The sequence below is a fragment of the Labeo rohita genome, chromosome 10 (assembly GCF_022985175.1).
Source record: "Labeo rohita strain BAU-BD-2019 chromosome 10, IGBB_LRoh.1.0, whole genome shotgun sequence".
In the NCBI taxonomy this organism is placed as follows: Eukaryota; Metazoa; Chordata; class Actinopteri; order Cypriniformes; family Cyprinidae; genus Labeo; species Labeo rohita.
In genome coordinates, this window is record NC_066878.1 from 17,548,764 (window position 1) to 17,571,553 (window position 22,790).

The 22,790-nt window shown below is 36.4% G+C and overlaps 1 protein-coding gene across 7 annotated transcripts in view; it reads left to right on the plus strand.

Annotated features, from left to right (window-relative positions):
• The window catches only part of ptbp3 (polypyrimidine tract binding protein 3), an 82,593-nt gene extending 60,018 nt beyond the window's left edge, over window positions 1–22,575 (plus strand). For all 7 annotated transcript variants that reach the window (XM_051121913.1, XM_051121914.1, XM_051121918.1 and 4 more), the window contains 8 exons: window positions 2,988–3,162; window positions 9,202–9,276; window positions 10,121–10,260; window positions 12,087–12,120; window positions 12,537–12,629; window positions 15,678–15,894; window positions 16,292–16,369; window positions 17,492–22,575. In XM_051121913.1, coding sequence (XP_050977870.1) covers window positions 2,988–3,162; window positions 9,202–9,276; window positions 10,121–10,260; window positions 12,087–12,120; window positions 12,537–12,629; window positions 15,678–15,894; window positions 16,292–16,369; window positions 17,492–17,624 — 945 coding nt within the window. In that variant the 3' untranslated portion in view covers window positions 17,625–22,575. The remainder of the gene's footprint in view (window positions 1–2,987; window positions 3,163–9,201; window positions 9,277–10,120; window positions 10,261–12,086; window positions 12,121–12,536; window positions 12,630–15,677; window positions 15,895–16,291; window positions 16,370–17,491) is intronic.
• Window positions 22,576–22,790: the final 215 nt, after the last annotated feature.

A 22,790-nucleotide genomic window follows, 5' to 3' on the forward strand; every position in this document is an offset into this window, starting at 1 on the left:
AGGCAAAATTTCTGGGAACGAGAAGGTCTATCATACAACATGAACATTGCGTGTATGTGCAGAAAACCAGGCAATGTACAATCGTTTACATACTTAAAAAATGCGATACTGCCACCCAGTGGTCGTTTACTTTCACATTTCTCACAGACCTTTGGGGTCATGAGTCAAACAGGCCCACCGAGCCGTTCTGATTAGCCTCTGTTAACCTTGGCTAATAGGTGCTCAAAATTCATCTGCCAATGGCAGCCATGTTTTTTTAGATATGCAAATGTCCCTGTAGACACTTTTGGCACTTTGGACCAAGATCGTGCAAAGCGATTTTTATGTTGATAGGACAAATGGTTGACTAGTTATAGCCATTTTAAGGTTTATTTTTTCCCCTCTTATAGCGCCACGAAGTGGCCAAGCTCCACATTTTTTCCCCTGTGACCTCAGCTTGAGCTCTTACTTAAGTGTGCAAAGTTTCGCGAAGATATCTCATTTCGTTCAGGAGTTATAAGCATTTTACTAAAAGTGGCCCTGCCCCATTCAAACGTTTAGGCGTCCCTTTGCGACAATGAGTCGAAAGTTCAACTTTTTTTGATTATTATTGATATTCACTCTCCAGAGAATCTTTCTGCACTGGTTTGGTTCTGATCGGGCGAAAAATCTAGGACTAGTTTGCAAAAGTAGGTTTTGCAAAAGAAAAATTTTTACGAAATTGAGCCTTCGACTGACGTTTTAAGAATTTTGAGCGATTTCATACTTTCAATCGCTGTAGCGCCCCTGTTAGGCCGATTGGGGCGAGCCTTGGTCACGTTGTAGGTGGCGTGAGTACTACCATCCCTCCAAGTTTCAAGTCTCTGTGACTTATGGTTTGGTCTGCACGATCAGTTTTACGTGGAAATCACTCAATAAATCTTATCGACCTCCAGCTTTCGAACGGTAGTCTATATATTTCTAATGTTATAATGGTAGGGTGTTCATTTGTGGTTGCTAATGTGTTCTGAGTGTTTTCTGGAGTGGTTGAAGCAGGACAGTTGCTTATTACCCCAAAAGAGTCAAAAGAGCCCACCCTCGAGACAATGAGATCATTTTATCATCCAACACTCAGAATTTCACATCATTGCTTAAAGCTAACAGCGCAGACTTCTATGCAACAGCTCTTCAGTCTCCCCTGTCGTTGCTCAGGCCACTGTCAGGATTAGATGTGATTTGCATTTGTCATCAGGGTTTAGTTAAATGAACTGGCTCCATGGGAGAGGTTATTTCACATCGCCTCCTCCCTGCCAAACCTGCTTCAGGCCTACACAGACAATTCAATAAAGAAAATGTCGCACTGGATTAAGAAGCAAACTCTGTCATGGAGATCTTGTTTTCTTATCTAAGGTTCATATATCCAAAATGGCCATAACGAGATGGCAATTATGGGTAAACTGACCCGGGAAAGCCATTTTTGTCACTGTAATGGCTAATGCTCTGAGTTATTTCTTTAAATGAAAATTATTGCTCAAATATATATTTTGAGGTTTCATGGGTTGCAAGTTTATTGATTCGTTTTCACTGCACACGTTGCTTTTCATCCGTTCGGTTTTGCACTTTGACCCTCTTGTATCTCAGGAAGTATTAAAAGGGCTCGGTGGAGATACAAACCTCGTGGCTGCGGCTTCTTCTAGATCTGTTTTAGGAGTTTGGCTGTCGCTTGCTTTAAGATATTGATTAACAGATAGAAAAACTGAGATGAGATGCTCAGGCTCCATTAAGCCCTGATGTAATGAAGTAGAGCAGGTGTAATCAATGAGAATGTGCCGGAATAGTTCAGTGTCCTGTGATCGGAAAGGCAAACACGCCTCGGTTATCTGCATGATTGCATAGATGACATGCAGTGCTAAAGTAGATCAAATAAATGTGTTTTTAATTAGCACTATGTATATTATTTATATTATAATATATATTTAATAAATATTATTTTCATAATATACACTACCAGTCAAAAGTTTTTGAATAGTAAGATTTTTATTGTTTTTTTTTTTTAAAGAAGTCTCATCTGCTCACCCAGCTTGCATATATTTGATCCAAAATGCAGCAAAAGCAGTAATATTGTGAAATAGTTTTACTTTTTAAAATAACTGCTTTCAATTTGAATATAATATAAAATGTAATTTATTCTTGTGATCAAAGCTACATTTTCAGCATCATTACTCCGGTCTTTAGCATCATATGATCCTTCTAAAATCATTCTAATATGCTGATTTGTTGTTCAAGAAACATTTATATTATTATTATCAATATTTTAAAACAGTTGAGTGCATTTTTTCAGGATTCTTTGATGAATAGAAAGATCCAAACATCAACATTTATCTGAAATAAAAAAGCTTTTGTAACATTATACACCATACCAATCAAAACTTGAAGTTTTTTTGGGAGAGAAATTATAGAAACAAAGACTTTTATTTAAATTGATCAAAAGTGATGATAAATGCATTTATGATGTTGCAAAAGATTTCTATTTCAGATAAATGCTGTTTTTCTGAACTTTATATTCATCAAAGAAACCTGAAAAAATTCTACTCAGCTGTTTTCAACATAATAATAATAATTATTATTTTTGAGAAGCAAATCCAGAATATTAGAACGATTTCTGAAGGATCATGACTAATCAGCTTGGAAATTTCTGAAATAAATGACATTTTAAAGTATATTCGAATAGAGAACAGTTCTTTTAAATAGCAAAAATATTTCAAAATTTTACTGTTTTTGCTGTACTTTGGATCAAATAAATTACTTCTTTAAAAAAAACATAAAAATCTTACTGTTCAAAAACTTTTGACTGGTAATGTAGCAGTAGAGTAATGACAATGAGATTTATTTTTGCATTAACACTTTCTAGTAATGTACATTTCTACTGGAGAAAACAAATTACTTTGTCCTAAAACAGGCTTTTTTATTTAAGCAAACTATCATTTCTTTGTGAGAATGGCATTTTAATATTTTTTTGTCTGTGTCAGGCTCTGGATGGGCAGAACATCTACAACGGCTGCTGCACTCTGCGTGTTGAGTTCTCCAAGCTGACCAGTCTGAATGTGAAATACAACAACGACAAGAGCAGGGACTTCACACGCCTCGACCTACCCTCAGGGGACGGGCAGCCCACTCTGGACCCCACCATGCAGACCGCTTTTGGTAAGACACATACACATACATACACAGAGAAATATATGGGTGAATGTTGATTAGTGGAACCTTTTGTCTTCTATTGATGATAAAAAAAGAGAATAGAATTTATTAGCCTTAGATTTTTAAATCTGCAAATATTTTTGACTTAACGAAAGTACGTATTTTCCACAATTTCTCTATTTTGGCCTTGTCCTCCTTTTCACTCTGGGCTCCCAGCTATACTAGTTTTATTTTAGGTGTTAAAATCAGTAAAATTCTACATTGATTTTTTTTTTTAAATAAGATGTTACAATTATGCCTTTAATAGTTCTATTTTAAAAAAATTAGTATTAATAATAAAATGTCGGCACTGATAGTCTTGTGGGCAGTGCACTGACATGTTGCGCTCTTTGCGTCCCGAGTTCGAATCCGGGCTCGTGGACGCTTTCTGATCCCACCCCCCCTCTCTGTCTCCCACTTCGTTTCCTGTCACTGCTATACTGTTCTAGCAAAATAAAAGACAAAATGTCAAAAATAAATCTTTAAAATTAGCATTAATAATAAAGAATTTTTGAAATAACAAAGAGTCACTTTCTTCAATACTGCTGTCATTACCCACAAACGTTTTCTCCAAAAAAACAATATATATTAGGGGTGTAATGGTACACAGATTTGGTACGTACCTCGGTTTGAGGGTCACGGTTCGATACGATTTTGATAGTACAAATTACAATTTTTTCCACCTACATGTGAAAATACTAAATATTATATCAAATTGTCATATATAGGCTATAAAATCTGCAGTACATGTATACATACATGTATAAATACTTGATAATGTATAAATACTTGAAATATATTTATTTTAGTTACCTGATAGACAAGAGAAAAAAACTGTGCGACACATAACATAGCCTATATTTGCTGAGTTTGAGTTTAGTTTTGTGATGGAAAGGAAACTCAAATGGCAGACATCCTATTTGACAAACATCCTAAGTTGTTTTTGCTAGTATGAGAAAAGTTGAAGTAATCACGCCGGTGCACACAAACACAAAACATATCAGTTCCAGGCTTCTAGCATTGCTAACTTGACGGCGCAGTTGGTACTTTATCAAAATAAAACACAGTGAACTAAACATCAGCGCCTGCTTCACTGTGTCACCATTAGAACACGATTGTAGTACGAAGTCTATAATTTACATAATAAATCACAGTTTAGCATTTGGATGCATCACAAATATGGAAATATTATGGAATATTTGGATTTGTGCCGAATGAGAGGGGTAGGATACAAGAGCACAAAGCTCCTTTTCGCAGACAGTTAAGTGCACAAGCCTTTAAAGTAACGTTATACTCCTTTGTCAGTGAGAGACTCGTTCAGAATCAGCACATGGTCACTGTCTAGTGGTCTTTATTTTCAAGTGCGTAACTCACAGCATTTGCTGTTCTTCGGCAGGCAGTTATCAAGTAGTGATGCATTACTGCATTGCCCCCTTCTGGGTTGAGGGTGAATTGCCTGTATTCATTGCGAGGCCTCATGCACCGAACCAAGATGCCTGTACCGTAACGGTTCGGTATGAATACATGTATCGTTACACCCTAATATATGTCATTACCATCACACATCATCCAAAAATCACAGCATTCCACATTATACCAAAAACCACTTGATTAAAGGTCCTTGCACACTGAGTCTGAAATTTTCATATACATTTTTTTCAATGCAATTGTTTTTTTTATTTTATTTTTTTTTTTTATGACAGATGAAAGTTTCGGAGGCAGTGTATAAACGTGATTGACACAACGTGTGGTTGTATTTATTTTTTAATGTGTGAAAATTTCAGATGAGAATTTTGGACTCTAGTCCACTTCCAGAACAAAAATGTACAGATAATTTACCCACCTCCTTGTCATCCAAGATGTTCATGTCCATCTTTTTTCAGTCGTAAAGAAATTGTTTTTTGAGGAAAACATTTCAAGAATTATCTCCATATAGTGGACTTCTATGGTGCCCACAAGTTTGAACTTCCAAAATGTAGTTTAAATGCAGCTTTAAAGGGCTCTAAACGATCCCAGTCGAGAAAGAAGGGTCTTATCTAGTGAACCAAACATTTTCTAAAAAAAATTTTAATTTATATACTTTTTAACCTGAAATGCTCGTCTTGTCTAACTCTGTGTGTACTCGGTGTATTCCGGTTCAAGACAGTTAGGGTATGTCAAAAAACTCTCCAAAAATATCTAATTTTCTCCTCCAACGCCCTACACCGCTGTTTTTTCCAGGACGTGTGATAAATATTTGGACATAAATGAAAATATTTGATAGGTAAAATATGGTTTGAAGACATCTGAAGGCATTCAAATGTAATATTTAAAATCATTTCAGCATGAAATTTTGATGTTGCAGCAATTGTGGAAGTGCGGGAGGAAGTTTTGTGGTTGTATCGTGTGTGTTGAAGCTGGTAGCATAATTAGTTAAAAGAGACAACTTGTACCCAGATACACAGACACACACACACCATCTGCTTTATTCCTCATTTCCTTCTACCTCAGATGAAGTTCTTGACCCTCAAATTTATCTTCTTATAGATAAAAAAGTATAGTAAATGACATCTAGACTCTGGGGTGCTGCTTAAATGTAAATTTTGATCTTTGGTATAAGACGTTTTGCAGTTTTTAATTGAAAAATTATTAACTATTTAACTCTGATTATGGACTTGTCACCACAGTTCTATAGGGATTATTCTTTTGGTTTAAAATAGGAATGTACTGAAAAATATACTCACTTTGAAGTTTGTTTCTTTATCAGATTTGGAGAAATGTAGCATTACATCACTTGCTCACCAATGGATCCTCATTAGTGAATGGGTGCCGTCAGAATGAGAGTCCAAACAGCTGATAAAAACATCAAGTAATCAGTTAATGTCTTGTGAATTGAAAAGCTACGTGTTTGTAAGATACAAACTGTTGCTTCCAGCTAATAATATTGATTTCTCCAGTGAAAAATTAGTCTTGTCTGAATAAGGGGAGAAATATGCACAGATCAAGCACTGTCTACAAGTAAAAACAGTCCAAAACAGCTCTAAACAAATATATGGGTGGATTTTGATGTGAGAGAACAACAAAAAGGGTGAACTTTGAACTGGAGGAAGTGTTATTGTGGATTATGGACCTATATTTTAGGACAGTTTAAAGTGAAAATGCCTTTTTGATACATTTGTTTCATACAGATACACAGCTTTAAACATCACAGGATGTTAATTGATGGAATGGAGTTGTGTGGATTACTTGTAGATTACTGTGATGTTTTTATCAGCTGTTTGGATTCGTTCTGACGGCACCCATTCACTGGTAAACAAGTGATGTAATGCTACATTTCTCCAAATCTGTTCCCGTGAAGAACCAAACTCATTTAAATCTTGTTTAGCTTGTGGGTGAGTTAATTTTCAGCAAATGTTCATTTAAATTTTTTTTTAGCTCTATCTACACTACACTTTGTTGATAGCTAGGACCATTTTTGTCTGTGTGTACACTGACATTTTGTTTTTGTAATCAAACCTGTTCTGTCGGTTTATCTAATAAACTTCCTTTCCATTAGAAATACCAGTGTAACAGATATTTTCCTCACTTCCTCCTTACCTGGGCGATCTGTATGTTTTATTATAAAGCTATCGTTCGGTTGCATGCACACTATCAAAGGGCAAGCCTTATCGCACATGCACACAAAGTTCTGTGGGCCGGACAGCGTTTGCACAGTAGATTTATTGTGTGTGTGTGATTGTCAGAGGGGGCGGCAGATAACTGCGGCTGCCCATCCACGCATCTTGTTGTCTCAGGCTCGGTAAATCACTCGCGCCGTCTAGAGCGAGAGGCGGTGTGGATACTGATAAGGCCGGTGTGTATTCTTGTGTGTGCGTCTGTAAATCAGAGCTGATGTATTGTTTCTGGGTGCAGGCAGGAATCTCAGGGGCGCTCGATGACGTCTCCAGACGCCCGCTAAAGCTATAAAAGGTGTTCAAATGGCAGCTTTTATTAGACCGCTGCCATTTTGTCGGTCTTCTGCCGCAACACCCCTCATGAAAATGTTTTATTGTTGTCAGTAGGACTGTTTTGAAATGTATGTACACTGCTTGTTCTCAGCTCTGTGCTGGTTTACATCTCAATGGGCTGAATAAATCCATTTTAAACAATGGAGTCACATTTAAGCCCGTCCCTCCTGGGAATTCGAGATATTACATGGGCAAATTGTGAATTACATGAACGTGCATGTCTCAGCAAGCCATAGTGAGCTCGAAATTATAGGATGATAATAAAACTGCGATGATATAGGGATTGCAGAACAGATGTATGTGCTCCCCTTTTATAGATTGTGCTGTTCTGCTGTTAATCTCATTTATTTAAGGCGCTCGCAGGGTTAGTGATTTTATATTGTTTTTAATAAAGCAGATTTATTAAGTGGATAACTGAATAATTCTGCAGAAAAAAAGAAAATTATTTAAATCACGTTTAAAACGCGTCTATTGAATGGACTCTTTGTGTTCATGCGTTTTGTATGGTTTTGAAATATTTTCCATTCTTTAAGATCAAATGTGGTGTAGTCATAACAAAGTTATATATAAGTATATTGCCCTTGCACCTTGAATAAATTACTGTTGTCACTATTATTATTATTATTTTAAAATGGTTAAATGTAATTTTAAGGTAAAAAAAAAAATGTATTTTTATGAATATATTTATTATTTTAAAAATATAATTACTTGGGGAGTTGCATCACATGACAAAATGCATTAACCTAGCCATATCATAAATTATTAAAATATACAAAATTGTATTTTGTTTTTTAATATTTAATTTAATTTGCATTTCATAGCAGGGAACTGTTAATATCAATGGACATTATTTTTATAATAATATATATGTCAGAAAAAAAATTGCTATGCAAATCTATGAGAACCTAATAATTAAAAGTAATAATAATACTAATAATCAGATAGGATCACTCATAGATACTGATTTGCAGTTAAATAGATAATAATAATAATTACATAATCAAATAGTATCATTCATAGACACTGATTTGCAAATAAAAATAAACAATAATAATAATAACAATAATTAATCAGATCATAGTCATAGTTACTCATAGACACTAATTTACAATAAAAAAATAAAAACAAACAATAATAATAATAATAATCAAATAACCAGATAGTATCACTTATAGACACAGATTTGCAAGTATAAATAATAATAATAATGATAATAATAATAATAATCAGATAGTATCACTCATAGACACAGATTTGCAATAAAAACAGACAATAATAATAATAATCAAATAATCAGATAGTATCACTCAGACACTGATTTGCAAGTATAAATAAATAAATTATTGTTAATAATAATAACAACAACAATAACAATAATCAGATAGTATCATTCATAGACACAGATTTGCAAGTATAAATAAATTAATTAATTAATAAAATAATAACAATAATAATAGTCAGTATCACTCCAACACTGATTTGCAAGTATAAATAAATAAATTAATTAATAATTAATAATAATAATAATAATAATAATAATAACAATAATAATAATCAGATAGTATCACTCACAGACACTGATTTGCAATAAAAAGATTGGTCACACAAAGTGATCTGGCTGTCACTCATTCATCAGATATATATTTTAACAAAACTGGTTCATTTTTTATTTATTTCCCCCCTGAAAAAATTCTTAAAGATTATGTAAAACTACTTAATAATAAGGTTTACTTTTTATCATTGTAATGAGGCTTTTATCTTCATTATGTTTTCAGGAAAGTTGTATCACCATGACATGTACAGTATAATTTGACGCCTCCAAAGAAATAACAAAATGAATTTTAATTCAGAAATTAGCATCTTACCTCAAGAATAGGTATCATTTTATGAATCATAAATATTACACTTTTCCTTAACCTGGAAAAACTCATTATGTCAGTGTAAATACACACAAACTGCTATCATTATCCTGTTCTGTGCTTGTGCGCTCATTTTATTGTGTATGTGTGTGTGTGTGCAGGGGCTCCTGGGATAATTTCCTCTCCATACCCCGGGGCGGCTGGTTTCGCCCCTGCTATCGGTTTCCCTCAGGCAGGTAAGCTTTCAGACGATCACACTCTCACCTCACATCTCAGTAATGGAGGCAGCGTCGTGCAGCTCACGACAGTCTTCAGACTGAATAATTGGAGGTATTACGGTGTCATCACCCAAGCCACTTGCAAGACGCATCTGCAGATTGACACCAGCAAAATGAGCAAAGTAAAGAGGGACTAACATAAACAGAAGTATTGACGTCACATTTGAAAACAGACAGAAAGCTTTGCATTTGGAATTGACTATCGATTCGTTTGCACACTGTTTTGATGTATGCAATCAATACATCTAATTTAAGTGTATTGCATTGCTTTTTAATTAGATTTTTCATAACCGGAAAAATAAAATAATAATATTAAAAGTCCACTAGGCTTATCTTCATTAAGGTTTTCTTAAAGGCAACATTAAATATTATTCACATAATATTTATTTAAGATTTAACATTTTAATGTGTGCTACTGTTAGTACTGTGAAAAGAACACTTTTCACTTAAATAAAAAATAATTTGTCCTTCACATATTAAGCATGCTGTGAATGTTGTTTCACTCCCAGGCTTGGCTCTGTTTTCACACTCCTGACCCTGATCTCTGCTGGCTTTATTTAAACCTCTTACTACCCAACCATCCAATTCAATACTCATTTGGACTAAATTTACCCAGCATGCCTGAACACATTGATTTAATAAGCTATTACAAGAAGACCTTATGTTGTTTATCTGAAAAAGCGGCAACAGGTTGTGAAAATGGATGATTGTTCTAGAACGTTCCCTTCCTGTCTCTCACATTACCCTCTCCCGTCTTCCCCTTCCCATCTGCCCTTTTCCCGCCGGGCTGCGTTCCGCTCAGGTCTGTCTATGCAGACGATGCCTGGTGCTCTGGGACCTCTCACCATCCCTTCATCAGCAATGACAGGACGGATGACCATCCACGGCATGGCCCCCACCGCTATCCACTCTGTGCTCCTCGTCTCCAACCTCAACCCCGACGTGAGTTTCCATCCCCACCCTCAACACCACTGTCCCATGACACAACTCATGTCAACATAAGTGACTAGGCCTTCTTATGTTCTTATGAGTCCTTCCACTGCAAATCTGTCATTTATATGGAATAAAATTGATATTTGCAGGAAATCCGTCTCTGTCTGTCTATCTATCAAATTTCTATTTGTCTGTCTATCTGTCATCTATCTGTCTGTCTATTATCTATCTATCTATCTGTCTGTCTGTCTATCTGTCTGTCTGTCTATCTGTCTGTCTGTTTATCTATCATCTATCTGTCTGTCTGTCTGTCTATCATCTATCTGTCCGTCTTTCTGTCTGTCTGTCTATCTATCATTTATCTGTGTCTGTCTGTTTATCATCTGTCTGTCTGTCTGTCTGTCTATCTATCTATCATCTATTTGTCTGTCTTTCTGTCTGCCTGTCTGTCTGTCTATCTATTATCTGTCTATCTATCTATCTATCTATCTATCTATCTATCTATCTATCTATCTGTCTGTCTGTCTGTCTGTCTGTCTGTCTATCTATCTATCTATCTATCATCTATTTGTCTGTCTTTCTGTCTGCCTGTCTGTCTGTCTATCTATCTATTATCTGTCTATCCATCTATCTATCTATCTATCTATCTATCTATCTATCTGTATGTCTGTCTGTCTGTCTATCTATCATCTGTCTATCTGTCTGTCTTTCTGTCTGTCTGTTTATTATTTATCTATCTGTCTGTCTTTGTGTCTGTCTATTTATCATCTATCTGTGTCTGTCTGTTTATCTATCATCTGTCTGTCTGTCTATCATCTATCTGTCTGTCTATCTGTCTGTTTATCTATCATCTATCTGTCTGTCTGTCTTTCTGTCTGCCTGTCTGTCTGTTTATCCATCATCTGTCTGTCTGTGTCTATCATCTATCTGTCTGTCTATCATCTCCTGTCTATCTATTTATCTATCTATCTGTCTGTCTGTCTATTTATCATCTGTCTATCTATCTATCTGTCTATCTGCCTGTCGGTCTATCTGTCTGTCTGTCTATCTATCATCTATCTGTCTGTCTTTCTGTCTGTCTGTCTGTCTGTCTGTCTATCTATCATCTATCTGTCTGTCTTTCTGTCTGTCTGTCTGTCTGTCTGTCTATCTATCATCTATCTGTCTGTCTTTCTGTCTGTCTGTCTACCTACCTATCTATCATCTATCTATCTGTCTGTCTCTGTTTATCTATTATCTGTCTGTCTGTCTGTCTATCTATCATCTATCTGTGTCTATTTCTGTCTGTCTATCTATCTATCTATCTATCTGTCTGTCTGTCTGTCTGTCTGTCTGTCTATCTATCATCTGTCTGTGCAGTATATACAGTTTTTTTTCTGTTGTGTGTGGTTACATAAAATGCTTTTTTGTTAAAAATGTATGTGTGTGTATAGGTCTGCTGGTCTATTACTAATCTGAGCCATTCCTAGAGCTTATAGTATTACACAGTGACTATGCACAGAGTATAAACACTCACTGGCCTTAAATATCAGTGCCTTTAAAATGATTTCCTCCAGTCTTTTGTCTTGTCATATGAGCTAATCCAAACCTATTTTCATGCGTCTTTATTCAGTCTCAGCAACTAATGTCACAAGACACTTTCTTTATTTAATTCTGCAGCGTTAGTGGCCAGCATTCACATTGAAGTGATCAGTGTCAAAATGTTTCACAGAAAATCCTCGCATCTACTAATGTTTCTTCATACATTTTACACTTACTCACTTCATCTTTTTCCAGCACTTTTTAGCACATATTAGTACTGAGTGATCTCTCTGATTATGTCCCATCTCTTGCAGAGCATATCACCACACGGGCTCTTCATTTTATTCGGTAAGGACGAATTTATTACTTCTCTAGATTAGATGTGCAGACGGCGGTTTTTATGAAGGCAGTAGAGGATAGAGGCTGAGCGATGAGACCATTTCCTTACAAATACACAGTTGGGAGATTATTTGCAGATTGTGCGTTGTGTCATATGAATGTTCGAAAATTCTCCCGTACACACGCTCAGTGTGCACCATTGTTATTGTCCCTACAATTTAATAACTGTCAACATCAGAGACACACCTCAGTGTGAGTGATATCCTTTAAAACGTGTGCTCGCTCCGAGCATGTGAGGAGTTACTGTTGCCCTCTGCCTTCAATAATGAAACACTGAGATCCACAGATAACATATTATTTGCTGTAAATTGTGTTCACAGTGTGTTTGAGCACAAAAAATCGAAATTTCTCTTTTATCCCGGCAGGAGTGTACGGAGATGTTCACAGAGTCAAGATTCTGTTCAACAAGAAAGAGAATGCCTTAATACAGATGGCAGACGCCACGCAAGCCCAGCTCGGTACGTCAGGCATTACACTGAAATCCTTTTCATCTTGATACATTCTCTTCATCCTTTGATCAGTCGTCTTTAGCGGCATATTCTGTGTCTGTATTAAAGCTACAAATCAGTGTGCTTGTATGGCTGGTGGATGTAGTCCGTACCATGGATTAAATATTTACAAAAATGACATTTTTCTATTAAATGTCTCATAATTTAGTTACACTGGAATATTCTGATGCAATTAAATAATAGGGTATGAAATGGAGCAGGGAAAAATGAAAAGGAATATTTCATTTATGAAAGGATTGGTTTGGTTGTGCTAACTGTATTTAAATGCAGAAGCGAATGCTCTGAAGTACTGATTGTTTGCAGATTGCGATGCTTGACAGTGATGTTTTGACTTCTCATAGCTGTAAACAAAAAAACATGGATTTTTTTTTTTTTCTTATGCAAAGGTGCAGGATGGTTGTGAATGCATGCATTTTTTAGGAGTGGGTGCAGTGAACTCATTCGTTAAAATTGAGCAGAATTAATTGGTGTAAATCACTCGTAAAAACATTCTTGTGTAAATTTTCCTATCAAATTGTACATTTACAATTTGCATTAGGTTTTGCTAATTATTTACACATAAATTTTGTGTTGGAATGTGTTTGTGAATGATTTACATAGAAATGTATGAAACTGTTGCGAACAATGTACAGTGCTCAGAAATTTTCAAAACGGTTTTACTCTCTTTCTTAAGGATTTTATAAACTTTTATACAGTAATTTATGAAAGAATAATTTTTGCAAATGATTTACTCATATATACATAAATCTTTTGCAAGCGCATTATACAGAAATTGACAAAAAATGGTTTTGCCATTGATTTAAACATAAATGAACATACAGACAAAAGTTTATGCATAAATAGTTTTGTTGATTTACAAAGAAATTAACATTTTTATTATTAACAGGTTTTTTTTTTACAGTAATTTGTGTATGAATCAATTTGTGAATGATTTACACAAAATTACATTAAAAAGTTTTGCAAAAATATTAAAAGAAATTTACATAAGAATGGTTTTATGTACGATTTACACCTACATTTATGGAAGAATGTTTCTGCTATTAATTTAAACACATAAATTAATATAAGAATGGTTTTGCGATAAATGGTTTTTTAATCAATGTTTTATACAGTAATTTGTGTATGAATCAATTTGCAAATGATTTACACAAAATAACTTAAAAAGTTTTGTGAGGTTATTAAAAGAAATTGACATAAGAGTGATTTTATGCATGATTTTCACCTAAATGTATGATAGTTTCTGCTATTGATTTAAACAGAAATTTAAGCAAAAATAGTTTTGCTATTGATTTACAAAAAAAAATAATTTTATCAATGTTTTATACAGTAATTTATGTGTAAATAAATTTGTGACTGATTTACAAAAAAATAACATTAAAACGTTTTTTGCGAAACTATTACAAAGAATTTGCATAATGATTTTATGCACAATTTTCACCTAAATTCATGGAGGAATGGTTCTGCTAATGATTTACACATACACATTAAAGGAGAAGTCCTCTTCCAGAACAGTTTACAAATAATTTACTCACCCCCTTGTCATCCACAATGTTCATGTCTTTCTGTCTTCAGTCATAAAGAAATTGTGTTTTTTGATGAAAACATTTCTGTATTTTTCTCCATATAATGGACTGATCTGGTGCCCCGAGTTTGAACTTCCAAAATGCAGTTTAAATGCGGCTTCAAACGATCACAAATGCGGTTGTAAACGATCCAAGCTGAGGAAGAAGGGTCTTATCTAGCAAAACGATAATAAATTATTTTAATAAAAATAATACAATTTATATACTTTTTAATGTCAAACACTGATCTTGTCTCATCTCTGCTTGGACTGTTTTTGTTCCGGTTCATGACAGTTAGGGTATGTCGAAAAACTCCCATGTCATGTTCTCCCTCAACTTCAAAATCATCTTATATCACTCTTTTACCTTTTTTGTTAAGGGTGTTTGATCTTCTTTGCATGTTCACTTGTAGCGATGTAGGATGATTTTGAAATGATTTTTGAAGATGAGGGAGAAAATATGATTGGAGTTAAGACTCAAGACCCTAACTGTCTTGAGTCAGAATACACAGAGTTCAGGGAGAGCAAGACAAGATGAACATTTGACATTAAAAAGTATTTAAATTGTATTGTTTTAAATGAAAATGACAGATCGTTCTGCTAGATAAGACCCTTCTTCCGCCGGCTGGGATTGTTTACAGCCACATTTGGGATCATTTGAACCGCATTTAAACTGCATTTTGGAAGTTCAAAATCACGGCACCATATCAGTCCATTATATGGAGAAAAATGCAAAAATGTTTTCATCAAAAAACATAATTTCTTTATGACTAAAGAAAGAAAAACATGAACATCTTGGATTACAAGGGGGTGAGTAAATTATCTGTAAATTGTTGTCCTGGAAGTGGACTTCTCCTTTAATGTAAGAATGGTTTTGCGAACAATGTACAGTACACAGAAATGTATGTAAGAACAGTTTTGTTACTGATTTACAAAGGGATGAACATAAGAATAGTTTTATTAACATTTTATACAGTGAATTATGTATGAATCAATTTGCAAACGATTTACACAAATTTACTTAAAAAAGGTTTTGTGAATTATTCACATGAATTTGCTTTAAGAATGGTTTTATGTATGATTTAAACTGAAATTTATGCATGAATGGTTTTATTGATTCACACAAATTTGCCTAAGAATGGTTTCATTAACATTTTATACAGTCGTTTATTAAAGAATCGTTTTGCGAAATTATTTACTCAGAACTTCACTCTCTGCTTGTTTTATGACTGAAGCCATAAGTGTGTACAAAATGGGGTTAAGTGCTCAGAAGTAACATACAAGTGACAACTACTGTATATTATTATGCAGTGTCAAAAATGTCAGTTTTTGTTGTTCAAATGTAAGAAAAAGATTTGTTCAGTGTAAGTGTAATATGATGAGTCTCAGGGTTAAAGCTTATCTGTAACACATTATCTTTTGGTTTGTTTGTAAAGCGATGAGCCATTTGAACGGTCAGCGTCTGTATGGTAAGGTGATCCGTGTGACCATCTCAAAGCACCAGACGGTGCAGCTCCCCAGGGAGGGTCAGGAGGACCAGGGCCTGACCAAAGACTTCAGTGGGAGCCCGTTGCACCGCTTCAAAAAGCCCGGCTCCAAGAACTTCCAGAACATCTTCCCTCCCTCCGCCACCCTGCACCTCTCAAATATCCCGTGAGTGACTGGCACACACCCACACATCGGGCACCACATGCTCAGTACAGCATGTTACAAAAAATTGGAACAAAAAACAACCCAAAATAAGCATTTTTAATAATGTGCAAATCTCAAGTTTTTTATTATGATAATAATTAAAGCAGGGAGTTGAAACTTAGAATGATTTGCTTTTTTATATTGTTTATATTAAATTAAATTTTATTAAATTTTATGCTTCAAAAACAGTCATTGCATTGCAATATGTAAAACATTTCATTCATATCACCCCATGCATATTATCATATTAGCAGTTGTTTGACTCCACTAGAAGTCTTACATTATTGTTGGCATCAGATAAGGTGCTATTTTTTTTGTCCTTTATGAACACTGTGTTTTTGTTTCTTTCCTCCCCCAGTCCCTCCACTACGGATGATTTTCTGAAAGAGCTGTTTGCCAGTTCTGGATACACAGTGAAAGCCTTCAAGTTTTTCCAGTAAGTTTTCTTCACATTTGTTTTGGTTCTCAGCCTACATTTATCTGATTTTAGTATCTATTTGTTCACATGGGGGCAGAGTCTGCTTGTACTTTTCTTCATGACAACATGGCCGATAAAGAAGAGTTGTTTTGTGAAAACACATAAATGGAATGTTATAAACATCGTCTATGTGATCCGCTAAAATAAAGAGCAGTGATTTTCAAGTTTTAATTTTACTGCTGTGTTACAGGGATAGTTCACCCAAAAATGAAAATTACCCTATGATTTACTCACCCTCTACCCATCCTAGATGTATATGAATTTCTTCTTTCAGACGAATACAATTGGAGTTATATTAAAAAAAGTCCTGGCTCTTCTAAGCTTTATAATGACAGTGAATGGCTGTTGAGAATTTGAAATCTAATAAAGTGCGTCAATCCATCATAAAATGTACTCCACACAGCTCTGGATGGGAAATAAAGGCCTGCTGAAGTGAATCGATGGAATTGTGTGAGAAAAATATCCATATTTAAAACTTCATAAACCGTAATCTCTAGCTTCTGCTAACTGTTGTACACGCCTTCATGAGAGAGTGGCGTTCCAGCGGATGACATAGGATGTAGGCATAGCGTAAGCTTCGGTGAGAAGTGGCGAATGCAAAAGCGCAGAGCAAACAAAACACTGGTCATGAATTAGAAGTAGAAGTGAGGATTTCTAAAGAAAAATGTTGGAGGATTTCAATATAAGCCAAGAGGAGACTGGTTTTCCTTTGCTATAAACAAAACTTGGTTCTCTCGAGATTTGCATATTTTTTTAATATAACTCCGATTGTATTTGTCTGAAAGATAAAGGTTATATACATCTAGGATGGCTTGAGGGTTGGTAAATCCTGGGGTAGTTTTCATTTTTGGGTGAACTATCCCTTTACATTTAAACTTTTATTAAACATGGTATGAATAACCATTTGAAACCAACACAAATAACTTGTCACATGTGTTTTAAACTAGATCTTTAAACTTCAAAAGTTTTCTTAATATTGGACCCCTTGGCATTAGGCCAACTGGTCCTAGAGTTGGCCAATTTTGAATTATTTCATGATCACTCAGTGTCTGATGTTCACTATCCATATATGATTTATAGGAAGGACCGCAAGATGGCGCTGATCCAGCTGGGTTCGGTGGAAGAAGCCATCCAGGCTCTTATCGACCTCCACAACCACGACCTGGGAGAAAACCACCATCTGCGAGTGTCCTTCTCCAAATCCACCATCTAGCACCCCCTTCACTACAAAAACACCCTTTCCCCATCCTCCCCCAGCCCTTCTACCTTCAGCAGTCTGACTCTTTCGTTCAAAGAATAAGACTGACTGACAAACTCTTAAAAAAAAAAAAACATTACAGATATTCATGGGGTAGTTTTAGAGATTTTCAGGAAAAAAAAAAAAAAAACAAGAAAAAAAGCAAATAAGAGACTACTGCAGAACCTTTAGACAGTCTGAGAGTGAGTTTGATTTACTCTCACGAAACCAGGGCTGGAGACACATGGGATATCCATGACAATGTGACGTTTCCGGGAACCTCCGTGTGGAGGAAGTAGGACTCCCTCTTTAGTCGATTGGCGAGGAGTTTGTTGATGTGAAACGCAAACTAACACAAGGTGAACATTCTCAAAATGCTGAGGAAGTTTCTTCACCGCACACTTGCCGATTACATTGGAGACTGACACTCCTGTAGCCCAATGGCCTTGTTACCCCAGACCTAAGTGAGGACGGAGTCTCTTCTGTGCCTCCCCCCGACAAACAACACCTACATTCTCATTGGCTGTTTCAACGGAGCACCCCGTCTCCCGTGGGATGTGTTGAATGCACGGTCACCGTTTGAATGTCGCTGACGTCATCATCAAGGTGCTGCTGGAAAAAAAATCTGTAGCGACGGCCTCGACCAGTGGGCTTGTCCTTTCTCTTCAGAGTAGCATTAAAATAAGAGTGCTATGGATTCAAGAATGAGTGCATTTACAAGTCGCAGCTGTTTCAGCTTACAAACCTTTTGTTTCTCGGCACTTTGATTGATTCAAATTGAAGACAGGCACCGTGGGGAATGTTTGGCATCCTCATATCTGTTTACTGTGCAAAGATGTATAGCCAGATGGTAAGCATCTGTGAATAGATAGTGAATGGCGTGATTTGTTTTTTTCTTGTGTTATGAAAATTTTATATCGGACAGACCGGCCTTTCTTGGGCTCTCTGCACCTGCAATGCTGTCAGAGAACATCTGCGTGCATTGCACGCGTTGTCGTTGTCCAGTCGATCGGGTTCCTCTGAACCGGGACGACCATTTTCAAACATGCACGATCATTCCGGAAAACTTACGGCCAGCTGTCAACCTTACTGGAACGCTCCAATCAGCAACGCCCAGCCTGATAGGAGGCTACGCCTCCTCCTAAGTGAAATTTTCAATGTGAATGGTATAGCCCGTGATCTCGATGGGAAATTGATGATTTCCTCCATTCTGTTCCCCTTCTTGCTCTTAGTTGAGTCTTTTCCTTTCGTTCTTCTTGTTTTCCATCTTTCCACAGAGGGGCAGAAGGTTCTGTGCTCTTTACTCTGTTCTTTCACTCCTCGGCTCTGTCCACAGGTGTGAGAGTTTGCAGCCGTGGGCTCTGTAGAAACCATAGATGAAGCCCATTGAGTCACAGCAAAAAAAGAGGGTGGCACTCTCTTTTGCCTTGCAGTCCCACACTCAATGCCTCTGCATCTGACCAAACCAAATATTAATGGAAAGAGTGATACTGAATGACATGGAGATGCCACCCAGTTCCCAAAACCTAGTGAGCTGCTGCCTAGGCAGCTGCCTTCTAAGGCAGCATCCTAATTGCCATGAAAGCCAATAAGTGACTGATCCGAACTGACTAATAGCTCAGGAGTGCACAAAAAACTCGTCTCCAGTAGAGTCCAGGCCAGAGGTATTCTTCAAGAGTAAATCGAAGTCCTGGAGGGCCACGAAACTTGGTCCTGGAGGGCCACTGTCCTTCAGAGTTTAGCTTCAATCCTAATTAAACATGTCTGAACCAGCTAATCAAGGTCTTACTAGGCAACCTAGAAACTTCTAGGCAGGTGTATTGAGGCAAGTTGGAGCTAAACTCGGCAAGACAACAGCTCTAAAAAAACGAGTTTGGACACCCCTGACTTAGAGATTAATCTTGTAAGCCGGGGCTGCCAAAACTCGGTCTTGGAGGGCTGGTGTCCTACAGAGTTTAGCTCCAATCCCAATTAGACATACATGAACCTAAACATTTCTAGGCAGGTGTATTCAGGCAAGTTGGAGCTAAACTCGGCTAAACTGAACAACAGCTCTCAAGAACTGAGTTTGGACACCCCTTACTTAGATGAATCTTGTAAGCCAGGGCTGCCCAAACTCGGTCCTGCAGGTGTGTCTAATTGGGGTTGGAGCTAAACTCTGTAGGACACTGGCCATCCAGGACTAAGATTGGGCAGCCCTGTTATAAGCCAATCACGCAAAGACCTTGACATGATGGAAATGCTTGCAACAGTTAATAATCATTGACGGAGCCCATCAAAATCCTGTCAATTTTTGGCAGCAAGCTTCAAATATGTCTTGCTCCAAGACTAGAATCTCCTCCATTGATTCCATTCAAAAATTGATACATTACCGGTTTCGAGCAGCATTTGAAGCCTGGAACTGGAGGACTTGATTGATTTTAGTTCAATTAGATGTTAGCATGTTGCTAAGCTAACTAAGTCCAATTGTAGAAATACATGGCACATGCCAATATTGAGCTTGTAATATGTATTCTTTACGGTTATAGTTTGAAGTTAGCATGTTGCTAAGCTAATAATGCAGTACAAAATAAAAAAAAAATGCAAGAACCCATTACTGTATATGTTGGATGCAGCACAATGCGACCCAAGAGTAAACTGATGCCCCGTTCAACTTCTGAAGTACTCCATGCATTTGCGCTACTTCCGACAACAGGACAAATGGATTTGGAACTTTGGCTTTATTTACTATATAAACATACACATATACACATAAATACGTGCTCAGTATTTGCTTGTGCTATGTATTCCTACACTTCAGGTATCGTAACATTAGCTTAATGTCAAACTCTGGAAAATAATATTCAATGAATTTTAGGTATATTCATAATCAACATTTGCCTTGATTCGCCGACCATTTTGAATGAGCTTCACAATGCATTCTGGGATTGCCTTATCCACAAACAATAAATACAGTGCTGCCTTAGATTTTGGCCAAAATTAGATATCTTAGCAGGCTGGAACAGCCTTTGTGCCGGGAGCGTGCCTGTGATGCCTTAAATTGCTGTCTATGTAGACAGCTCACTAGGTGCTGGGATATGGCAATGGTGCGCACATACAGAAGCTGATTCTCTGTATATGTAGGTGTATTATTACCAGTTTTAGGATACATGATAACTCCCTTGTGCGTACAAGTCAGGCGCTGTCTCATTTAGTGAAAATCTGGCCTTAACATTCCAAGGAGGGTCTTCGTAGACCCGTTGAGTAGCATCTAAAGGGAGCAGCTTCTGTGCCTGTGCGCTGTATCCTCTACCAGTGTCCGTCTGAATCACACTTTTGAAATAAATCAACAACTTCATGTTCATGCAAGGCAAGGGACAGTGACTTTTTTTTTGTCTTTGACTGATTTCACCTAAAGCGATTCGAAACCTCGCTTTCACTTCTCAAAAGAAATTGAATTTTGTTGAAGTTTACAGTCTTAAAGCAAAACTATTCAGGTCTATATATCTTAAGGATTGTCAAGATTTTTTGAGAAAAAAAAAAAGTTACTTATTTTTGGTAATTTGTTCTTTTTTATGGAAGAGAAAAAAAAAATCAAATTTGAAACCTCATCGGGTTTTTGTACCACTATAATCATTCAAGAAATCATGGTGAAAAAAAAATCATATTTACTGTGTATTTACCTAATTTCTTATTACGTGCCTTATTATGTGTTCATAATCAAATAGGTTTTAGAAATTTTACCTAAAATATCTTATGTACTATTTTGTGGGATTGGTGAGAGGGTTGATTTATTTTGATCTTGATTTTTATTTTATTTTTTTGTTGTGTAGCTCTTATAGATGTGCATTTTGTGGGGACTCAGTACCATGTGGTCTTAATATGATATGAGATGTAAGTTATGATGTATGGTGCTGTGAATGCTCTTACTAGAAAAATGAACGGTGAACTCCACGATGTTCAGAGCATGCTGTGGGTCTCTATTCTCCCTCACTGATGTGTGTGTGTGTGTGTACATATGTATGCTAGACCCGCGTACCATTGTTACATAAAGCCTTTCTAGCCCGAAAAAATGTTCCTCGATCTCTGATATACATATTTCACTCTCAGAGACAGAGGATGCTGTAAGTTTGCGTATTGTTCTGATTAAATAGTATGAATTTATGAGCTGTTATGAGCACATCTATGAAGTTTTTGTTCTTTTCTAAGTGATCATACTTTGCTAAAATGGGCAAAAAATCCCAGTAACTTACATTAAATGAGCCATCCAAGTCTTATCTAGAATAGTGGTTGACCGATATATTGGCTGGTATGTTTTTTTCTCACATTTTATTTTGATGGCGCGGGGGACTTTTATTTTGACACTGCTGAGAATGTCAGCGCTTAAACGCACACAGCTCCCGCTCTCCATCTTCATTCGTTTATTATAAAAAAAACTATACGAAAAAGTGTTATAGCGATTGCTTTTCTATTATTAGTAACAGAAAATCAAACGCAATAATAGTTTTTCATCTACCGTCGACAGTTTAATTTAAACAAAGTCTTTGAATATGTAGTACATTTTACTAACCTACAGATTTATTTTTATTAAGTTACATATTTTTTATTTATTAATTTAAAAATGATAACATTCAGTACATTTTATGTAAATTTAATTTCAGGATTTCTTATGTGTGCATGAGTTTTTACTATCTTAAATGAAAAAGCGTGATATATCAGATTTATATATCGGCCGTCAAAATCGGTCGACCACTAATCTAGAGACTTGGAGGTGGGCTCTTTTTACTTTGGGCCAGTAAGTATCCACCTAGCAACCACCAGAGCACCCTAGCAACCGCAAAGCAATGCATTAAACCCACTCCGAACATCTTAGCAACCATATAGCAACAATCTGGCAACCCTCCCACAAAGCATAATGTGATGCCGGCGAGTTTTTCACAGGAAGGACCACTCAGAAATCGATATCTGCCAGCGTGGACTGTGTGCATACTGTGTGATCTGCTTGATATCATCTCTGTTCTGTCATTCTAATCTGGTTATGAAACTCCTAATACATATGATCTGTCTAAATTTGCCTCAGAACGAGCGCACAGAGACCCAGAAGCCCACAGCATTCGCTCTGAGTGTTCAGGTCTGCCTTGCATTTTGCTATGGAGTGATGCT